This window comes from Coccinella septempunctata, chromosome 7, assembly GCF_907165205.1.
Source record: "Coccinella septempunctata chromosome 7, icCocSept1.1, whole genome shotgun sequence".
NCBI lineage: Eukaryota > Metazoa > Arthropoda > Insecta > Coleoptera > Coccinellidae > Coccinella > Coccinella septempunctata.
In genome coordinates this window covers 9,843,372-9,867,097 of record NC_058195.1, presented here as the reverse complement: position 1 = coordinate 9,867,097, position 23,726 = coordinate 9,843,372, and the positions used below count along the sequence as shown (strand labels likewise).

The following is a 23,726-nucleotide window of genomic DNA, read 5'->3' as shown; positions in this document are numbered from 1 at the left end:
TGTATTAGATGTCGAAAAAGAATTGGTATGATTTGAAAGTTGGTATATGAATAAAAGAAAAATCAAGTTCTATAATATCAATGTTTTCATACATAAATTTTGGAATTTGACAGTTGCAGGCAAATTGATATTAGAAATTAATTTTTCGTTCTACTTATAGCAACTTTTGAATCAACATCTATAGGATAGTTTTGCTTTTTTCATACGTATCATATCTTTTTCTGATGAAAATGATCCGAAATTATAATCAAACTTAGTCAATTGACGAAAAATGAAGTAAGGTGAAAAATTTCTTGAAAACACACAAGAAATCAAATTTCTAGTAAACTGTTGATTTTTGGTTACCTATCAATAAATATGGCTCAAACGATAGCAAACAACTCCTCCAAGGTTCACATCTAATTTGGAAACACCCTGTATATCATTGTTTTGTATCAAAATATCAGTTTCTACCCAAGAAGATTTTGGCCAAATTTTTGTTTGATTAGAAGCTAATGACAAAGAATACTTATATAATGGCTAAGGTTGTAATGATTATTGGAGTGGCAGGAGTTTGTAGAAAGGTAGAGTTAATTTTTTCTTCTAATCGAAAGGAAAAGATGAATGAAGCCATTTTTGTGTTGATATCCCTCCGTCAAAAACATAAGTTATAAGAGGCACTCTGTAATTACTAAATACTGGTGATATTGAAAATATGAAATTTGTTGAAATTGTAAGCAAATATATTAAGTTGCTTCTTCAGAAGTACCCAACCTTAAATACAACAGATGTTCTGTTAAATATGTAAATGGAAAATGTACCAGAAATCCTGTGGGAATTATCATATTTAGCAGTTTGAAAAAAGTGATGTAAATAAATTTGTTGATTTGTTTGTTTTGGTAAGAAAAATACAAGTTTTTTTTCACGAAGCTTTATTCGGTTTTATTTTAACATCTTCAAAAACTAGTACTACCTATATATCAAATATCTAATTCAATAATGTAAGTACCTACAATATTTTTAATATAATTTCATTATGCGTTTAACGCTTCTGCCACCTCGTACATTTAAACAGAACAGTTTACCATTGCATTTCTTTCACCCAGCAACGGTAAAATATTCAGTTTCCATGATTGCACTCTATTGTATACTGTTTTCTCTTCGATTTGTTTTTTTTTGTATACTTTATATTATATTGCATTTTTATCTAAATAAATCTTATGGATATTTCTCATTTTACCCTGTTTTTCAGATTGATGAAATAAACCGAGGTACGAGGTGCGTTTGTTTATAAACCTAGAGCTAATTATTTTTACAAATTGCACCCTATATGATTTGCAACATTGAATTTTTACATTATGCCAGGGGTATCGTTCCTTTTTTCAGAATTTTGAAAATTCTCGAAATTTACATTTAATATATTTTTACAAGGCGTCGATTCTCGAGCGCAGAATTCTTGAATGTGTTCTCGAGCGCCGACGCATAAATCCAAATTGCCAAACAAATTTTATTGCACTATCGACGAAATGACCAAAAGGAGAAGAAAAAAAGGTTCACCATTTGTTGGTTCAATGTAAAAATATACCCTGTTCGATATTGTCTATTATATGTGTATAGTATTATCTGAGGACAAGGTGCTTTAAAATATTCAAAAAAGTGTTGAAAAAATTAGAAACCGGTATAGGTTCCTTGTCGTACGTGAATGTAATTTAAGGGTTCGTACAATACCTAAGTAATTCTTCAGCAAATAGCATGTTGTGGTCAATTTTGAAAGTTGAAAAATTGTCGAGTACAAATAAGATTTCTAATTTTTTCAAACTTCAGTTAAAATGACGTCAAGGAACTGGAAACAAACAAAATAACACTTATCAAATTGTGTAGAAAAAAAAACATAAATAATAATAATACTTTGATAGGAATGTCTTCGTTATATGTACAACTTAAATGTTACCAGCACCATTTAGTTAAATATGATGGCAAAAATTCAAAACACTTGAAAATAAGATCGATATTCGAATTTAACGGATCCAGTGTTTGATTTGATCCATGGGAATTACGATTCACAGAAATAGAAAAGTGTTTTGAATGTTTGCGTTTTGAGTTGTGTTATAAAGGAACTTGAAGCCCTGAGCCAGACCTGCGTTTTGGGAGTAGGTTTCTTCATGGAAGAAACTGAGCTGAGAATCATTATTTGGCAGAATACGAGTTTGGCGATAACTTGGAAAAAAAATGAGAAATTAGGTATCATACACAGGTGGCTCAAGGGTTAGCTATTATTTCGAGTACGGTCTATTTTATTTTACGTTATCCTGTAATGAAAGTTTGAAAATTAACGAGCACAACCATACTAAAGATGAAGAAATGTACAAAAATATCTCGATGAGATAAAGAGAATAATTCAAGAGAATGAGAAGAGAGAACAAAGTGGTAACACATATTAAACTTACGCAGAAAACGTTGATTATAATTCTGACGCGAACGTTAATCAACGTTTCCTTCTAATTCTAACAGCTAGAGGCCATCCCAAGATGGGATGAGTTTATCACATTTCAAGAATCCTAAAATTATTAGGTATAGCAAAATAGACATAAAAATACTGTCACAACAGCCATCAGAATGTTCCTGATATTGAAACCTTTTCTATTGGAAAACTTTCGCGTATTTCTGAGAAAATTTTCCAATTCATACACCAGCGTCGCTGTGGATTGATCTTCGAAAACAACATTTTTGAAAGGCATCGTTCCAAGAGCTTTTCGATGAGGTTTCTTCGGAGAAAAATTATGGAATGTAAGATTTAAAAAAAATTGATGATTTCGCTCTTGGAACCATTCAAAAACGAAACGTTATTCTAGTGATGTGTCTTGTTATTTGTTCATTGCAGTTTCGTGAAGGAAAAAAAGCATCGAAATTGAAATACCGTAAGTACATCTATCTTATACCTATCAAAATCTTCGTAATGAATGTGAAAAAGCGGCTAAGACTTGGCGCCAACGATATGAACAAAAGGCATAGATTTCAAGAAGTTCGGTATGAAAACTAGAGAATATATACAGACTTCACTGCGGGAACTCCAAGAAATTTAAAATTTTTGATCATATCATATTTGTACAACTTCACCGTATACCTAACATGAGTGCCCTAATATAATTTTTACATAATTTTTTTCAACAATTTCACGTATATCCTGTATTTTTTAATTTTGTTTATTCATTACATCGAAACTACTTTACTTGAACCTGTATTTCTTAGATTAATTTTCGTCAACATAGACTTTGTACAATTTTTATCCATTTCGAAAGTTGTTAAACCGCTTTGAAGAGTTCCATTCTGAAGAATTTCGTTGGAAACTGTACGAAAAATTAGACGACGCCTTTGAACTGAGGTACGTTAAAAGCTAAAGATTTGAGTCGTATTGGTAGGTAGAAAAATATCTGAGCTATTGCCAACTGATATATTGGAATAAATCTCATCTTGTGAAAAATTCTATTGTTGCTTGAATGCTTATCTGTAACTAACATGAAATGGTCGGTTGGCTTGATATTTGATTCCGGAATTGATATCGGAAATATTAATATCAAGGTTTGAGTATCACTGTATTATATGGAAAAACCGTTAATGAAATGGTTGCAAAATTCTGGTTTTCTAAAAATGTGAATCTAGATTTCCCGTCCATCTTTCAGGAGACTATTCGGTATTCTCTCTAGATTCAATTTTTTAGATAACCCGGAGTTATTCAACTCATTTCTTCTACTATTGCTGAGGGCTTTGTCGCCAAATTAAATCCGATATTTCTGTAAAATAATGACAACAACTTTAACAATACTATTGTATATTCAGATATGTATAAACGGAAACTTGTATATAGCATATTGTTATAGATATATTCGTTGAAAAATCTGTAGAAATCTGTCTGTAAAATATATTCAGGAACTGTTATTGTGTGATGAACAAAAATATATCTCGAACGAATCATATTGGCATTGCAATTAGTATATCAGTCTTATTTCAATTAAAATGAAGGGAAGTGATTGTTGCCCACTTCGTCAACAGTCAACACTCGCCCTCAAAGTTGGAAAAATTCCAAACGTTAGGCAAGCGTCGATATTTGTATTGAGAACAAAAAATAAGGAAGCACATACAATTCTTAGCCTATGTAACATATAAACAACGAGCCACTTAGCTTTGATCACACAAAAAATTCACGGTTCAACGAGAACGTTTAAAAACTTTCTTATAAATTTTTGCTATCAGTTCTTATATTAATATTGCCCCAATTTGTAGTTTCTCCCTCTATACACATAACTAAAACATGAAAATGTTTTCAATTCATCATTCTATACATAAAATTCATTATAAAACAAACGCTAAATTTTGAATATTCTCAAAAGAAAGCCTGTACAAATTTCGAAACGAGGTAAATATACACGATAGCCCCATCTTACGGACTTGCCTAGAAACGACCTTCCAGAGATGTTAAAGTGGTCAGTGTTCGAACGGCTCCCTCCTAATCTTGCCCATTTTGTTGCACCACGTCTCTGCGCTCTTCAATAGATCGCGTTGGAGACCTGAATCTCTCTGCATCTTCTTCTAGCGCTTCCGAGTTACTGTTATCCACTTCCGATTGGTGCTGAGGCTGCGATTGAGGCTGGTGAGCCTGGTTGCTGAAATGCTCTCTACTCCTCTCACCTTGGGGCAGAAACTGATGCATCATCGGAAGCGGGAAACTGTTGAAGTCGGGGTAAAAATTGGTCATGAAAGGATTCAAGAAGTGCGGATGAGCGGGTGGTGGTTGGTTCTCGGCGCTTGATGGCCTAGTGTTAGGTTGTACTGGCTCAGGTTCCCTCTCGTTCTTCACCACGGTGTTGTTGTTGTTAGGTGTGCTCATGGACATCAGTTCTGCTGTGGCGTTAGGGGCCCCTATGCAGTCCTTTCGGAGCTGTTCAAGTTTCAGGCTCTTACCGTACTTCCCTCTCACGTACATCAGAAGGGAATTGTAAGGTATGCCAAATATTCTGGAAGCCTGGCTAGTCGTCATCTTTTTGTTCCAGACGTGTTGCAGGGCCTCTGTTAATTCTGAGTTGGTCCAGGACCTTGGCGGTCCTCCTCTTGGAGCTGAGTGTTGACCTTTTGGTCTACCCACTGGAAAAGAAGAAAAAAATTATAGTTTCTTTGTTGATTGATCGGAATTCCCTTCTGAAGGTGTAAAATTCGAGGCATTTTCTCTGACTTCATCTGATTATCATGTTTTTTGATTGATCATACAAAAATCGAGGCTTGAAAAATATACGAGACTAATCGGGGTCCCATAAAACCAGGTTTTGTTTGGAACTGAACTAGTCCACTCTGCTGGGTGGAAGGGTACCATATATGTATGATCTAGACTATTTATAAATGGCTTTCACCTAGTACCATTAGAAAATACTGAATTTCAAGTTCATATAACACCTAATGAATGATGAAGTATAAAAAGTTACCCGAAATGAAACCAATAAAACTGATATAACTATAAGAGGAAAAGAAACAAAATGAAGAATAAATGGAATCAAGGGAAGCAAAAGAAATAACCAAGAAATATTGTCCAGTTTTAGTTGTTTGAATTTGTCATGAATCAATCAAAACCAAGAAAATAAGTACATTACTGACAACCAGTAAGTATTTCGGAGACAAGAAATACTTCGTGAAGTCATATAAAACTGGACAATAAGAAATTAATAAATGGATAATTGAACACCTAGTTGAGAATATCATATTCATAAACAATAAACAATGACTCTAGCATTTTCCCTTTCAAACTTCCACAGAGAGAAAATGATTAAGCAGCGAAAAATTCTTTATAAAGATCAAAAAAATAAAAAATAAAGTTTTTAAAACTTTGAAACCTTGAACATCGTTACAAATATAATTTCACTTCATTGGAGTCAACTAATTACAAAAAAGCTTGGCGAAAAAAACCGTATTGTCCAATGATAAACCAACGTAGGTGCTCAATTATAGGTAAAAATAAAGAGGAGATAAAGAAATAGGTACATACTTTTATCGAGAACGCGTTTGTGTCTTTTTGAATTAGACTTACTCTTTTTCTTGACAAGTCCATGATGATCTTGAGCCCTATGGTCCATTTCAAATAGATGAGTCCTGCAATTCTCTAATCCCGGTGGAAACAAACCTAAGGGCTGAGCATCTAGGCCAAAATCTGGTGATGAAAAGAAAAAATTAATATCAACGTATCGAGCAACAAATCGAAAGGTACTACTTACAATAATAAGAATAAATTCAGATGCATAACACCCGCTGATATAAATATCAACAAGTGTTACGATCTGAATTGAACTAGCCAATTTGCCATCGTCAAGTCCCCAAATGGAGTACGCCCCATCGAAGAAAAGCAGATGCTGACCATGGTTTCGGTCTCATTTGACCTCATCTGAGCAACATAGCTTTTTTCTCCGATGGAGAACGATTGGAATTGATAGACCCTTATTCAATACTGGCAAGCGCTACTGAGTACTATACAGTTACCCAGAGGTACTACTTACATTTCCCTTGGGGTGGGGTCATGGCCAAAGCTGATACGGACGGCATTGGTGGAAAAGATAGGTGGGGATGATTGTCCATCTCCTGATTCATGTTTAACGGCGGCTGAGGTAAGGATATCGGTGAAGTCCTGTAGTCTCTTATTTCTATATCTGGCGTTCTGGGCAAGTCTGGCGTGGACGTGGTTTCTGTGCATAATTCTCTCTTGGGCTGGACTGATCTTTCCTCCGTTTTCTTTATACAAAGGTTTTCCGCTACATCCTCTTGTGGCTGTGGTGATTTTGGGGAGTTCGTAGATAGGTCTTGGACGCTGCAGTTGTCTCCAGAACGTCTTCTTGGTCTTGCCTGTTTCCTTCTGGGTGTGGGTGATATACATTCTGATCTGGTCGAGGTGGTGTCCATGTAAGTGTGTCTGGGTTGTTTGGTTGCTGGTTCGTAGGTCGAGGAAGATGATGGCGAGACAGAGCCTGAAAATGGGGCATTATTGAACTTGATTCATAAAAACAAGATATAACAAATCGTTTCAGATTGGTGCTCAAGAGTTGAGAACCACGCAGCACTAAATAAAATTTGATGTGATGAGATGAAAGGATGCTCACCTATTCTCACTGGGGTTGAACGATCGACTGGTGACCTCGCCGTGTTCCTCGGCCCCAAAGAGCAAGGCTGGTGGAGATAACCGCCCCCACAACCACTCTCGTCTCCTTCGTAGACCACAGCGTGAACTGGATCCGGATGCTTGGGCGAGTTCTTGTCATTGTCCGCCAACCCCCTGATCTGCAGGCTCTCCGCAGCCTTCATCAGGGCGTCCAGACGTGTCTGGGCCACGCTGACCTCTCCCCTGTACATGAAATTGATCAGGGCCTGGACCTCAGCGCCCTGGAACTCGTTGAGTACAACCACGGGGTGGTTGCATGGGGTCTCGGCGAATATCTTCTGGAAAAAGGGGGAGCATGCGCTCAGGATGACTCTGTGGGCGCGTAGGGAGTCTTTTCCGCAGATGAGGGTGACGTCGACCAGATTTTCAGACTGCAGGAGGGTGTCTAGGGCTGTCAGGATGTTGTCGGTGTGGTTGCTCCATCTGAGACTGTACTGCTGGTTAGCCATGTTATGGGCCATTCTCTGGATTGCTTGTTGCCGGAGGTCAGAACCAAAGTGTCATGTTCCTTCTTCTGAATTTTGAATTTCTGGAAAAGATTCGATACGTTAGTAAAGATTATCGCACACAGGAGTAACAAATTAGAGATCTGTTGTCTTCCACATAAAAATTCTCAAATTTTACCACTCCAGACATTCTGCCGTTACCCAATAGGGGTAGTCATACATCGAAAGCATCAGTCACTACAGTAAGGTAAACTGTACTATAGATATTTATTCACCTCTGTGTCACAAACCAAAAGCAATCACTACCATGGAAATTTCTGTATTCAATCATTTGGACAAAGTTTTTAGGAGATTTTCGGATGTATCAGGTGAAGTGAATAAGAAAAGGAAGACCTTTCTTGAGGACATGCATCCGAAAAAATAGATCTGATGATGTCAGAGACTCAACTGAGCTGATCCACGAGAAAAACACAGTACTCCTAGATCTGGAATATGTGTATACTTTTTTCTCTTCAGCTTCAGGGGGCTTTTGATAATACAACTATAACTCCTTGAGAAAAATCTAGATGGGAGTGACATTGCCTTGCCATATTCTTCATAAAAATTCAACAACATTCTTTCAAACACTTGTTAGGTTTTCATGAGTTAGGTTAAAGGTATAAATTTGGCTGACTTGCCAAAAACAGAGCTAATATAGAGTATAGAGAGTGTTTCAAATGAAGCACCAAGCATTTTAGCTGCCACAATACATCAGTTATTTCATCACAGATCGATAGATGATATATAAGTCATCGTGCATAATGATATAAAACAGGACCAAATACTCAGATGCGGCTCCACGGTTCAAGAAAAATGGCCATCTGCGAAATGAACGAAGAAAACTTCTACCCACGTAGGCATTCTAATCCCACCTATGCATTTCCATCCCCAGACCCCCATCTATTTCCCGAACCCCCATCTCCCATTAAGACTGGGTTCCAAGCTGTTCTGTTGTTCGTTGTTCCTCCACGCCTGCTATTCTAAATCGACTAAGCGATTATGTACGTGCTTGAGTATGTCACACACGCGATCTACTGGCCCACGAGGCAGGCACTGATTAGGGAAAATTCACCCTCACCCTTCTCTGACGATCTACAAGCTTGACCACATCTATTTTGGAGTTTTTGAAAATCGAGCTGGACTTGGAATTTTCAAATTTTTTGAATGATGGAGATGGAGAATCAGGTAACACGATAACTAAAACTGTCAGGGCATTTTTTCAAATCATGAAATAGAACGAATTTTCTTCATGCTGTGAAAGATGTACATCTCTCTGCATTTGGAGAAGTGTGAATCTGCCAGGAAGTAGGATGTGACCATGATAAGATATTCACACAAGCAGTTTTCATTCAGTTGAATGAAAATATAAACCATGAAATTTTTTCTAGAAGAACCACAACCAGCATTACATCCTGTAGAGTAAATCGCAAAACAGAGCTATTTTCTATTTGATCGCTGTCACAAACCATCCATAAGAATCCTATATTCCATACTTGAGCACCTGTTGTCAGGATGGATAAATTTGAAAAACTTCATAAGCAAATAAAGCCTATGTTTGGGACAAAATATAATTACAGCTAGTTTAGATTGTGACTGGAGGCGAAAAATCTCAGGAGTACTACCCTGTCATGCTATTTCTGAAAGGAGTTAACGTCTTGCATGCTACCTGCACTTTCGTGCTCAATTTCATATATGAAATTCAGAATCATTTCAACATACGATGAGCATTTTCTATCGGTTAATTGTTCTTGTTCGAGGAGCTAAAAGAGACCCTTGGCCTCAACCCTGTTACTAGAAGGCAGAATACCGAGAATTTCAAGAGACAATCTGGAAAATGCACCCAGTGTGGAGAAATACTAGATTTTCAAATATTTCGATTTCTTCAAACTCTATGGTTTGGTGGTTTTACGGTCTAATCATATGTATATCTATCACCAGTAGTTTTACTTCAAGTTAGTTCCAATGACTCGTAGTTCCCACGACTGATAGTGGTTACGATGAGTGGTAGTTGAATTGCACCGTAGTTCAAATACCAGCAAAAATTCACGGCCTGGAGTGGGAAGTTATTCAAATTGAAGAAGAGGGGGATCGATCTCAAGAAACAATTTGTGATTTGATTAGCGACGTGAAAACATCAACAGAGCAATTAAGTATCTTATCAAGAAAAGGATAGACAATAACAACAACAACAAAAAACAAATAAGGGAAAGCATGATGCATCTACTGACCTCTGAATAATAATTCAGATGGAAATATTGTAATATTCAATTGTAATTTCCATCTAAATTATTATTCTGAGGTCAGTACATGCATCATGCTTTCCTCTATTAGATTTTTTGGTTGTTCATAATGTATATCCTTTTTTGAAGAGACGTTTGATTACTTTGTTAATGTTTTTACGATTCTTGTTTGTGTGATTTTCCTATTTGAACGGTTGATCTGTAATTTAACGTACAAGTTCCACATAGTTGTGTATTTGGAGTTCTTTAGAAGCGTCATTTTTTGTCTATTTTTCAGCTTGATAAAGGCCATGAATTTGCAAAAACGTCGCTTATAGTTGTAATAGATATTTCTGTATAAGAACCATGGGGCCAATTAGTTATTGGAGATGTTATTTCAGAAGAGGACTGATCAGGTTATGGTGTTGAGCTTTCAAGATGTAGGGGATCAATGGGAATACAAAACAAGGCTAAAATCTACTAATTCCGAATGAATTTGATGGCATTCGTAGAATATTGACAGCGACTTTAATATACTTTCTTGAGTTTTGAGTATATTGAATTTCCTAAACTTGAAAAATGTTTTGTATCTCGATCTGACACTTCTCTAGCATTTCACCAATTGGCTACAACCCTAGAGTACATCCTCAATCACTTCCCAACGTCTAGAAAACCTACTGAAGTCAAGTATTAAAGCGTCGAACAACCCCCCGAGGAAACCGAACTCAAACGTGAACGTCTCGCATGGATTTCGCATTCAATTTGCGATTAAGAAAACGAGGATAAACAACCTGAAAAGTAACACATAAAAGGGATGGAATTCCCCGGCAGATTCGGGAAAACACCCCGTCATGTGGGGTCGGAGCCGGCGACGGTCGGGGGGAGGGTAAATAAGAAACGCGTATATGCATCGTCGAAATTAAAATATGCCAGGGGTGGGTGGAAAGATGTCTCTAATGAATACGGATTTTGTTTCATCGTACATTCGCTGATTTCGCTCCAGGATCGATACGTGAACGTATATGCATATTGGGGTGGCTTTCTTTAACGTGCTAGGGTGCTCTGGGCTTCGGGGAAATTACGGGGTTGATTTCTAAGGGTTGAGTTTCTTGGAAGTTTTAGCTGGGAAATTAGCGCGTGGGATAATTGACTTTTTCGGGTGTTATTGAGATGCTCCGATGCGTGAGGCACGTGTGAACATGATCAAGAAAAACGTCTTGAAGATTCATAGTTGATCGATTGAACAACAGAAATTTCGTATTAAAAAAAGATTTTCTGTATTTTTTTGAGAATCACATAAATCATATATCCTACGTTCATTTCAGGATTAAAATTATATGGAATTATTCAGTTGGGACATCATGCATAAACTTGTATAAGTCAGGTGATCACCAAATATTCAGTTCCCTTGCTGAAAACTGCCTAATTTCTACTAATGAAACTTGAAGATACATTCCTATTCTTATGTTTTGTTGCGACATTAAACCACCTCTCATTATACTAATTTCAGCACCGATATAACTTTATTAGGAAGATTTTTCGATTCTTAATTCCATCGAGATAGAAAAAAAAATTAAAGTCCTCAACATTTCCTTGTGAAACACAATATAAGCCTCAGAAATTATCACTGATTTCTTTTAATCTTCTCCACAGAGCTTTATATCTGACTCGAAATATAATACTACTGGTTACAGAGCCTTTAAATGTATAAAAATGAGAATACAGAAGAAAAAAGCACGACAAAATGATATTCCATCCCACTCAGTCCCGTTTCGTAGATAAATTTCAAGTCTATGGTACAAAAATATTACAAGTTGCTGTTTCATTTTCGTGGTGCTTCAGAAATTGTGCGAACAAATTCAGAATATTAATCTCTAAGTTGTTTGATCCATTGCTCCACTCCATTATTTTTTTAATAACAAACGGTTTTCAATTTTTCACCCAAAAGTGGTGCATCCTAGAGAAGAAACACATACATAATTTTCGTAACAAATGGAATAAGAGTTGTCCAAAATAAATTGGATTTTGAGGCACTGGCGTACTATTTTATCTTCAACAATATAAAAGTCAATGCCAATACGCAAGTCACTGTAGTTGCTGAAAAGTAGGTATTCAGAACGCAGAATGATTACCCTAACCAGGTATACATTTTTACCAAATGTCGTTCGAATATCACAAGCCGTTTCGTTTTACTTTCAAAATGCATTCAACACCCTGTATCTTGGAAACGCAGCATTTCCGGTCAAAGATCTAGAGGACCTTTCCGAGTCCAAATAACTCAGGAACAACATCCCGAATTTGTTCGCAATGTTTATGAAACATTTAATCCTAAAAGCGAACATAATAACCAGAGATAAATTGATGAAATTACAATAAAAAAAATGAGCACTTCCTGACAATGATCCTAAGAGTTTTCGGCACGAATACGCTCAACTGGATTTATTGTAGGGTTTGAAACCTAATCAAGATTTTCAATAATAGGTCCATTCAGATGTCAGGTTAACAACCCTTTGAGGTTAGAAAAAACGTTAAATTTTTATGAAAAAATATGAAGATTCTTCTGAGCTAATCAAGCATGTTCAGAATTTGCATAATTTTCTTTACAAATTAATAATCAAACATCAAACAAATAAGGTTCCAACGGGTTCCAACAGAAAATAATCAGCAGTTTAATTTCGTTTGAAATTTTAGAGTTTCTCTACATTCAACAAGGTTCAGTGCGATATAAATATTCCTAGTTGTGGTAAATTTTCCGAATTAAAAGCACACAACCTTCCATGGATCATTCATCATTAGTCTTTCTATCAAACTCTCACACACTATCCAATCGAATAAAAAAATGCTGTAGCCAGCATGCGAGTCACATGAAACATTTTCCGAGTATTCGTATAAATAATGATATTTATCTAGTTTGCTAACTTTATACGCCAGTGTTTATGGTCCAGTTTATTTATAGTTCTTCCAATGTTTCGTGTTGTCCTGCTAATATTCACTGATTGATATAAATTCCGTTGATGTAGAAGTAGATCATGGATTATGTGATTTCCAGCGTGTACTTCAGGCTTTAGTGGGCGGATTAACAGTTGTTCAAGAGCATCATTCATTTCACGGAGATTTAGTTGAGAGTGACCAGATAGTGTGATCTGTTAATTATGTATGTCATACTTTCACGAATGAGTTCGAAAAAGTTGTTTTCGGTCATATCTCGAGAAAAATGAAAACTTGAAGGGTAGTTCGAGATAGTTTATGAATATTCAAGTAGTTTCAAGTGAATCTTCTGAAATAAGCACAATTGATGGCCGATGATTAAATGAAATTTTTGATATTGTTGTTAGGAAAATATTCCAATGAATTAATTGTCAAGTTACTCGTGAATATTGTATCTACATAGCATTTTTCGATGTTCTTAACAAGAAAAATCGAAGCTTCGTGAATAAATTTTTTTTATTCGTTATAACTGTTAGAATTTGAACATGATATTGTTCAAATGACGATCGCACTGTAACAATGATTTTATTACCCAGTCAGTTTAGGGCTTGATATTATTAGAAAATCATTTTCTGAAAGAGTTATGATGATTTAACATTTTTTTTTGTTTAAATTATGGAAACAACTCTGAAATCGTTCAATGACCTTCAATATCCATAGTCAAAATAAATGGTTTAATTTTCTGTATAATAAATTTTAGTGATATTGATGCTATTTCTGCCTTTTAAATTAAGTTTTTTATATTGGGGCTTTATGAATCATTGAGAAATCACAGTTGGCTTTGAATTATTCTGATCCACCCCTTAAAAAAATTTTTCTTTACGCTCACATCGATGATTTGAAAAATCTTGAAAACATGAGCTTAATTTGGCGAATTTAATGCTTGAAATAAATATTCATATATTTATTTTTTCGAATGAGTTATTCAAGAAATGTCCATTTATGAATAGGGATCAATTAGTTGGATGTTTACATTTCCGACAATGTTCACGTGGACTCCAAACCGTTACTGTCGTCAAAGTAACTCAAAATTCTTACCATTTCCATGGCATACATTCTCAAAACCTTCACAACAACCCAAAACACACAGACAGAACGAGGAACGTGTCGCGAAAAATAAACAACGAAATGAAAAACATGCTCAGGTCGAAAAACGCGCCTCCAGAACCATCGAAAACAAGCAAAGTTTCGCGAACGTATCATCGTGCTGGCACATTATGCGTGAAAACGCGCTGCCTGGAAATTCGGCTGATGCGAAAATCCTGGAGCGCGAAAATCAAACAGCAAAGTGACTGGAAAGACACGGAACCACTAAAACACAGTCGGCTGCGAAACAGCTGAGCGCCGGTCCTCACACACTCACACACATGGCACACTAGATGAGAAGAGAGGCGCGCGCTATATCAAATAGGCCGCGTATCGCGGCCTGTCATACACACCTTGTTTGGAGATCAGCAGGAAGTTTACTTGGAAAGTCCACAAGTCCGACTGCCTTCAAAAATATGCCGACTGGCAATGGAAGCATAATTCCTGGATCCCTGTTAATGAATCCGATTAGACAAAGCTTGCTAAGATGCAAGAACGCTTGCGCCTTTGCCCTCTCCTTACGACTCCCCTCATGTAAGACTTCCCCCACCAGCGTCCGTTCTTTACTCTTACTGTTTTACCCTTAGATATAAATTAAGGGGCGGCCTATACTTGGAGTCACACACACGAAATTTAGCCTCTCTCTGTCGCGCGACCACTAATTACCGGAGACAGAGAGGGAGCCACCTGACCCTCTCTTTCTTGGTTTTGCATAAATGCAAGGATATCTTATTGCACAGGTCAGCCAGGACGTCCGAGGTTGCTTGTCTTTCGCGGCCATATGAGTCGGTGTGTTGTATTCCTTAAACTACCTGCATAAATGATCAGGGTGATATCTTACTTCCCCTCCAAGATTGCATGCTTTCCGGGAGTTCTGCGATTACCATAAAATCGCTGGATCAAATTCAAAGAAAATATTCCATAAGAAAGTACAAATTTCTGGTTTTTTTTTATGCCAATTAGTGTACCTGCTAGTTTGAAAAAGTTTTCAGGTGCAATGGAAAAATTAGCTCTTTGAACAGATGTTCCAACTTCACACATTACCGAAAATTGATATTCGACGATATATGATCTTTAGACTAGCCATTAAGTGCCCACATTCTCTGAAGAGAATGCAGTTTAAAATTGGTAAATAAAACTCACTGGAAATATTTGACTCTCTTTTATTTTGAACTGATAAAACTGGAAGCTCACAACTACAATTTTGCAGAATTCCGAAGGATTGGAGCTCAGTGTATTATCTTAGAAATATATAGTGGAAAATACTCGAACAAAGCTCCAACAGCAGATAAATTTAACCATATACAAATTTTCCTTTGGTTGCAAATTGGTGAAGGGGCCAGTATCATTATTGAACATAACGTGAAAGTGTCTCAAAGAAAACGCAAGATTTGAATTTGGCGCTGTTTTTGCAAGGCTTGAAGCAACAATTTGGCAGTTTACATCTTAGTGTTAGTAAATTTAAGCGTTACACGACACAAGAAGGTGTTCTCATTATTGAACAATATCTCTAAAATAGTTCGAGTTTGGACCCAGATTTTTGGAGAGAAATCATCCAAAGAGATGATGCATATTTTCATCTTGATGGTGGATGAAATGAGACTGATCAGTCAATCACTGTTACAGGTGGTCAACATTTTCTTAAACTGAAATTGAATTATATTTTGATTAGAATAGAAAAAGAATAAAGAATAGAGAATTTCATTCGGTGATCAGAATTTATCCCCTAATTTACAACCATTAGATTTCTTTTTTCGTTTTATTTGCAGCCAAGGGTCTATATCAACAAGACTACAACTATACCGTGGACAGTGGACATTTTGACAAGATAGAACGTATATGTCAGCAAAGCCTATAATATTTGTCTGATCTGTAAATTCTTTTATATCCCTATATATTGTAAGATTCTTTAAAAAATAAAGATGAAAAGACTGAAACCTAGATTTTTCATTCAACTTCCTATATACAACGTCAGAAAAAAAAATCTTATTTATTGAGAACTATTTGTACTTTTTCCATAAAAAGTCTCGAAAGAAATTTCATTTTATTCCATTCCATCCATAAATTTTAAAGGTTTGAAATCAGTGAAATATATTTAACTCTTTGATATTTTTTATTGAAAATGGGTGAACAGATCGAAGAAACATTGTCAGATATTAATGAATTTCTAACCAAATTTCATGGAATTAACTAGAGAATTAAAAGAGCTTGAAGGGATTTTCTTGATCGATTTTAAAAATCTTCATGCCTTTAAGGAAAAAATCGAAAATTCCAAGAAGGATTGTTTTTCATTGTTTCCATCTTAAAACTACGAAGAAGCATTAAATTCTTGCTTGATTTTGAACTCAATTTTTTTCAGAAACTCGCCAATTCATCCCTAAAATTGTGCCTGATATTCCGGAAAAAATTATGAATTTCAATCTGCTCCTTTAATATTAAAATTTTCTGTTTTATTCAGTTGAGCTGATTTTGATATGGAAGAGATCGCATATTCAAATTGACACACTTGAATTGAATGGTAACTCTGGCCTATAGCACACAAGAATAATAAACCGTTTAAAAACATTCAGAGAATGCCAGTTGAATGTGTAAGTTAAAATAAGCACATTGGAAAACATTCTGCAGAGACTAATATAAAACTGTCATATAAATCGTCTAGTTTTAAAGCTATTGGTGGTTGAATGAATGAAACACGAATGAAACAAATGAACAAATGAAATGAATTGGTGGTTGAATACTCAACCCCTGTTTATATAGGTCTATAAAGAACAACTCATCGTAAAACCTTGAGTACAGAACCTGCGCATTCACCAATTCGCAACGCGCAAAGCCTACTTATTAATTAGTGAAATCTGTGGGAACGATAATGAGTGAAAGGACTTTGAATCGAAAAAGATACATTTTCTGATTTTCTGCAATATTTTTTCACAAATCATTACTTCGCCCGTAAGTCAAGAGAAAAGGAATAAACAATATTAAGGAATTAAGATATGGAATACTTCAATAAAGACGAAATACAGGATTTGAGTGAATAAATACGGAATGGACTTCCATTGAGTTCCAAAGTCCTTCGCATATATTTACAGACACCTATTATGAAGTTGCCCTGACGATTCATGACTATTGAAAATTGAAATCTTACGTCTCTAGAGCGTTACATAATATACTATTATTTTCCCATAAAGGAATACGCCTAGACGGTTAGATGAGGTTCTGCATTGACTGAGGTCGTCAAAGGCCTATCTTCCTTAATGTAAATTTCAAGACCTTGTAGTTAATCATAACATGTGTGAATTGAAATGAAAAATACCTTCAGGAACAGTCCATATCAAAAATAATTTTCGAAGAGTACCCATCGAGATCTGGGTTTACTCGCATGCAGAACAAAAGCCGGCCGAAATGGCGTTACAACCTCTCGTAATTGGTACTTATCATCAAGACGCACAGTGCCCAATAAATAATTAAAATTCTGCGCTATTGTTTCATACGATCAAAGCCATCGGAACCCTTTGAATTCCTGCACAGGTCCTCACAATTAGGAGCGAAGCTGTACAAGGAAAGTTCTCCTCAAAATTCGGTCTTTTATTTTGACTTAACGATATTATTTCTTAATAGAGATTGCTGCGAGAGAAAATCGAGAAAGACCAGGGCTTACTTCTAGTTAAAGACCTGCGGAATGGCCCCAGTTCATTTTAATGAGCCGCTGAAACTTGGGTGTAATACGATCGAAAAATTCTATTCATTAATCCAGTTACTCATGTCTTTCGATGTACTTTTCACCCAGAGCACCGAAATCCCAAACATTTATTTGTTTGATAAGCTAGCTCAGTTGTCTATGTCTTATACAGGCTGTCCCAACTACCATTTTATAAATCATTCGCATTTGGATTGGGCACAACTATAACATTATCATAAATCAAGAAAAGATGCTGTGTTTTAAGATTTCGAGTATTGATCACCAAATACCTGTATTTGATTTTCGAAGTTGAAAGCTGTACAATTTGAGAATTGGATTGCAAATTACAAAAAAAAAGGAAATTTTTCATTGCTTCAGTGAATTCAGCCAAATTGGAAAGTAAAACGAAAAAATAATTGTTTTGTATGAATCATACATCTGATAGGATTCTGATGAGTATAATCACATTGTTATTGGACGTGTCTTAATATATTGACAAATATGCGGCTTTCTTGTGCATTTTGGCATATCTCTAATGGGTTCACCACGTACATCTATCTTATTTGGACAATTCATTTATTCTTATAATCAGTGTTGTGAACATTTGTTAGAAAGTGTGCCAGATTGTTGACATTATCGATAACGTATCAAGACTGCTTTGATTTCACTTGAAACCAATTTTTCTAAGAAGAAAACTCAGTCCCAGTTCATTTTGAAAGTGATCGTTGTTACTATTCGTGATTATTTGCTGAAAACAGATGGTTGATGACGAATATTCTTGAACCTGGGCAGATTCCACGATATTATAAAGATGGAAAAGTTTACTCCTCAGAATAAGCAGAAGTTCATATCGTAATTTCTTGGAAAATAACGAATATAGACTGCATTTTTACCATGTCAAATCAATCGAAAATGGTTCAAGTTTGAAAGATTTCAAAAAGCAATTTTTCAGTGATCTTCAAGCATTTAACCCTATCATTTATTTTTGAATTTATTTTGAAGAAAAAAGTTCAAAATGCATCTTTACATGCAATTTTGAGTAATCCAATGGTAGGGTGTTGACTTATGACATGAAAGTCTGGGATAGAGGCTTGCTGTGAGTCATACAGATTTCGCTGTCAATTCCGAATTGAAATTAAAAATATTTCGAAGACTTCTGAATTTCTCCAAGAACAGAGATTTCATCAAGTTAAAACAATTAATTGGCTCTGAAATAACGTCCTGAAAGCCCTCGCTAAATATAGTTTCCGAGAAACATTTTGAACGAAATAGCAATTTTGAGTGCTCTCTCCTCCTTAAAGCTCTATAACAAACTTCCTGATGAAATAAAAAATATAGGTATGGGACCATTTACTAAAAGAGTGAAGAATTTATGTTGTAACAACCTTGATGTGATTGTTGTAAAGTATTTATTTATGTTTTATATTTGTAAAGAGTTGCGTCTGTATACTCCATTCACATTTATTTTAGTGGTCGGTTAGTAGTCATCGTAGAATAAGTTCCCGAAAATTGATTTTATATTTTTCATTTGACTTGTCCTATACATTGTATATGTCTTAAGGTACCAAAAAATACCTAATTATTATTATTATTATATCAATGTATTAAGATAAACAGCCACAAATACGAGCCAGTTTTCCTGTTAATTGTTTATTCATGTGAAATTTTTGTTCAAAGGTGAAGTTCATCTTGACTTGAAACTTCCTTTAATTCCTTTTACTTCCATTGATGCAAGATGATTTTTGTTGAAGAATTTAACATTCTTGTAATTATCTGTTAATTCCTTCGAGAGATACCCATTCCCAACCACTGCATCATATGCATTTCATCTTCGGGTTGATACTTTTGAAATCTACAACTTCTGTAATGTATTCAAACTGTAGCCAAAGAAGATAACGAACATTAACTCTCCTCAAGCTAGTGTATATTATATGATATTGTAGTGATCTCTTGTATTTTCCATGCAAATAGCTGGATTTGGTATGCCTTCAATCAGTTTGTTCAATTATGTTCGTCACATATTTTCCGAAGAGATTCGACATTGTGATAAAATACGTGATAACAGAAACTTTTACTTAGAACGGGCAACATAGCGTTGATTTAAAACCAAAAATGTTTTGGCAAGCGTCATAACCCCACATTTTCGTACTATACAGAGTGAAATGTGTCAAATTTCCATGGCCAACCTAGTGCTAAAATAAAAGTGAATGGAGTATAATTGTATGTTTTTATTTGATAGGTATTGCAATATTGTTGTATGTTTTATACTACATATTATATTTAATGACAAATTATAAAATTTCGATGATCAAAATATTTTATACATGAGTTATTGCTGAATCAAATGAATTATTATAATTATTATTAAATTATTGGCGATTTTGATTTTTGTCCATTTTACGCGAAGAATCAATTAAGACCAAGAAAAAAAATTCCTCATCTGAAGTAAACGAATAAAACTGTAGTATGGTTCAACCAAAAATTGTATCAGTATTTCTGTTGAGAGATTTGGCTATTTGAGTTAACATTTTTCCATTTTTATGTGTCTCTACAAGAAGATTACGAGTATTTCATATCCATTTCAATGGAACTCTGGAACTACAAAGATTTATTCATAGCAAGTTTTCGCCAGCATGCCCCGCTAAAGCCCGAATTTTCTCCACCACCCTTAGAAACTCTTTTCCCCCAAAGACAGGCACATTCAAAAATCCATCCATGCCTCCTAATTAGCAATACAAAGCAGGCTCTCCTCTCCGCATCGCGATAACGTTCCAGAAACCCCACACATACCCTGAAAGAAAACCAAAGGAAAACTGCTAGCAGGACGTCTACCCAAGAAAACGTCAATATTAAAAGATAATTATCGAAAGATGAAAACGCGCCATAAAGCAGAGCGAGACGGAAAAACTCCGGCCACGCTGACGACGGAGATGAAAGAACGCAAATGAACGAACTCTTTCCCAGTATATGCAAAGCGGAGCCAGCGGTGGGGGTAGCCGGAGAGCGTGAAATAAGAATAAGAAAAGCCCCCCGGGTAGAAAAGAGAAAAGAAAAGCGTGAGTGTGTGCGAAAAAGAAGGGAAGGCTGAGTTAGAGCTTCTTCGTTAGTTAAAAAAGAAAATACGCGGTGGCGTAGATGATTCTGCATGTATTTATGCGAGGGAGAGACGGAGACGGGATAATGAAACAGGCCCTCTCCCTCTAGCACTCATTAGCGGAGAGGTGGGGGCCGTGACGTCACTGGAAAAAGGGAGAAGAATTCATCAAGTCGCGGTGGACATGTATAGGATCTTGGATTTCTCCAAACCGGGAGACAACGCTGTAATTTGCATCGGCGAGGCACGCTGGATAAGTCTGGGGCTTGGAAGGTGGGGCAGGTTGAGTGAATGCAAATATCCATCTGAAATTTCACGATAATTTTTTCAGGGGATGCTTTTCGATGAACTTATGCTTATTATCGTGCACCTTCATGTGATGGAAAACGTTTCTGCATACTTTTGGCGCAATTTGAACTTGATTTTTCAGTTATAAATGGTTTTAGTTTAGTTTATACGGGTAAAAATTAGTCGACGATCGTTTTATGGTAGGTAATACTCTTTAGATTGATGAGACAACAGCCAGATCGTGTAATGGTAGGTAATACCATTAAGTATACATGAATTTTTAATACTCGATGGTTATATTCATGACATTGAACTTTTCAAGGCCATCTGCGTGTTTTCAGAGTCATTTGAATGAGTTTCAATAAGATCGTGTAATGATAAGTCAATCTTATCAGACCAAAATTTTCAAGTCGAGATTGAATCTTTGAGGGTCATTTAAATGAGTAGCCAGATCGTGTCATGTTCGGTAATACTCATGCAATTGAAGTTTTCAAGGATCAATGCGTGTTTTCGGAGTCATTCGATTGAGTATTAATCAGATAGTGTAATGATTCGTAATGCTTATCAGATAAAAAATTTCAAGGCGAGATTGAATGAAGCTTTGATCGTGTTATGTTCAGTAATACTTATGAGATTGAAGTTTTCAAGGTATTCAAATGCATGTTACCTAGATCGTGTAATTTCGGTGATACTCATGGAATATAAGTTTTCAAGGTCCAAAGCGTGGTTTCAAAGTAATTTGAATAAGTATTAATCAGGTAGTGTTATGATAAGACATTCTTATCAGATAAAACTTTTCAAGGCAAGATTGAATGGAGCTTTGTGAGTCATTCAAATGCATGTTAGCTAGATCGTGTAATGTTCGGTGATACTCATGAGATTGAAGTTTTCAAGGCTAGAAACGTGTTTTCAGAATCATTCGAATGAGTATTAACCAGAACGTGTAATGTTCGGTAACACTCATGAGACTGAAGTTATCAGAGATACGGAGTCAAGTTATTTGAATGAGTATTAGTCAGATCGTGTAATGGTAGGTAAAACTATATTGAAGATTAACTCACTTTTTGTAAGCCATAATGAATATTATACAGGGATGCATTATATCATTATCATAGGTGATACTGAACGAGAATCAAGTTTTCAAGCTGAGATGAACACGTGTTTTGCATATCATTCGAAAGAGTATTAAGTATTGATCAGATCGTGTAATGATAGTTAGTACTTATCGACATAAGAGTTAAATGAGTATTAACCAGATCGTGTGATGGTACATAATACTCGTGAGATTGTAGTTTTCAAAACAAAACACGAAAGTTAACCAGTTATTCCAATGACTATTATTCAGATCGTGTAATGGTAGGTAAGACTAATGAGGTTTTATGGCCAGATGGTGAAATAGTAGGTATTACTCATGATATAAACTCGTATTTCGAAACTTATTGTATTAATATTGAAACCTTATACAGATTGCAGAGTTTTAAGAAGCAAAATTGAACATATTTAAGTTAAACCGAGATTCACAAAATTCCCATATATAATAAAATAAATAGAAATTAATTGTATGAAAACTTTTGAGCAATTTACAGATCTTGAATAACTGGTTTGCTGTTCTTCAAAATTGAGAGAATTTAGAGGTATTTTCTGAATTATCAGAGCTAATGACATAGGTATATTATAATCATTATGTTATGGGAAATTAACATATGTATTTAGGTGGTGATTATTTGAAAGTATTCAGCTGTTATGGGTTAAACAATTCAATGATGAATAGTTTTCGGATGATATTGTTCGAAAAAATAATTTTTCTAAGCCAAAATACATTGTAAATTGATGAGGATAAATCATTGCCTCCCTGTTTAGGCGTGATCATTCTATATTGTAAATTGAATATGATTATCAATTATTTCTGCCGGTATGATGCAGGTTCAATGACCTGTAACTAAAAGTCATATCATCCAACCTACATCAACAAGTGTAGAGCATATTTTTAATTTCAATATGAAGAATAAACAAACTCTTATTGTGTTTAATATAACCTGAAATTCAATAGTAGAGAATGAAGTAAGTAATAAAAGAAGAATATTAGGTATAATTAACTGACTTGAAATATTGCGAAAAATGACAATATTGAATAAAATTTTAATCCATAATACAGTTATCTGAATTTAAATAAAATGATATATTTCAGGAGTCAAACTTAAATTAGTAAAAATACATACATAGAAAACTCCTGTATTATTGTCCGTTGTAATCCAAAGTATAACACTAACACAAAAACACTGAAAAATCTCTCACGATATACGCTTACTGCACACTTAAAATCTCTCACAGAAAATGCTAAGAACATACACAGAGTGATACTGATGATTATAACCAATGCAACTAAGAATTTACCAAAACTTTCCCACCACCTCACCCCCACCTACTATGACTAATTACACCACTTACAACGTCTCATACCAGGTAAACAGGGATGCGAATATGGCTTTGGGCTGTACTGTGTTGATAGGAATTTGACGACATAGGGTACCGAGGGTTTAGAGAGTACCACATCGCAGAACTTGTACAATTCTAGGATTTTGCTATATTGTTATTAGGTATGAAATGAAGCATTTGAAATAATCATGGAATTCTTCATGTAATCATCTATTTTTGATCACTTGTGTTTTTCTTTAGAATATCTTTAACTTTTTTACTAGTTGGAGAAAACGTAATTTTA

The 23,726-nt window shown here is 35.4% G+C and overlaps 1 protein-coding gene across 4 annotated transcripts; it reads right to left on the bottom strand.

Annotated features, from left to right (window-relative positions):
• Positions 1 to 894: 894 nt before the first annotated feature.
• LOC123316795 (protein jim lovell) lies at positions 895 to 23,396 on the bottom strand. 4 transcript variants are annotated; one of them, XM_044903024.1, is made up of 5 exons: positions 23,227 to 23,396; positions 7,113 to 7,700; positions 6,516 to 6,980; positions 6,011 to 6,172; positions 895 to 5,118 (listed from the first exon to the last, which is right to left on the bottom strand). In XM_044903024.1, the coding sequence occupies exons 2-5, from the start codon at positions 7,630 to 7,632 to the stop codon at positions 4,484 to 4,486; spliced, it is 1,782 nt and encodes a 593-aa protein (XP_044758959.1). In that variant the 5' UTR covers positions 7,633 to 7,700; positions 23,227 to 23,396; the 3' UTR covers positions 895 to 4,483. The 4 variants fall into 4 exon arrangements, with proteins under 4 accessions (XP_044758959.1, XP_044758957.1, XP_044758956.1 ...); XM_044903022.1 differs by having other exon boundaries at positions 23,232 to 23,396; XM_044903021.1 differs by lacking the exon at positions 23,227 to 23,396 and adding an exon at positions 13,902 to 14,181.
• Positions 23,397 to 23,726: the final 330 nt, after the last annotated feature.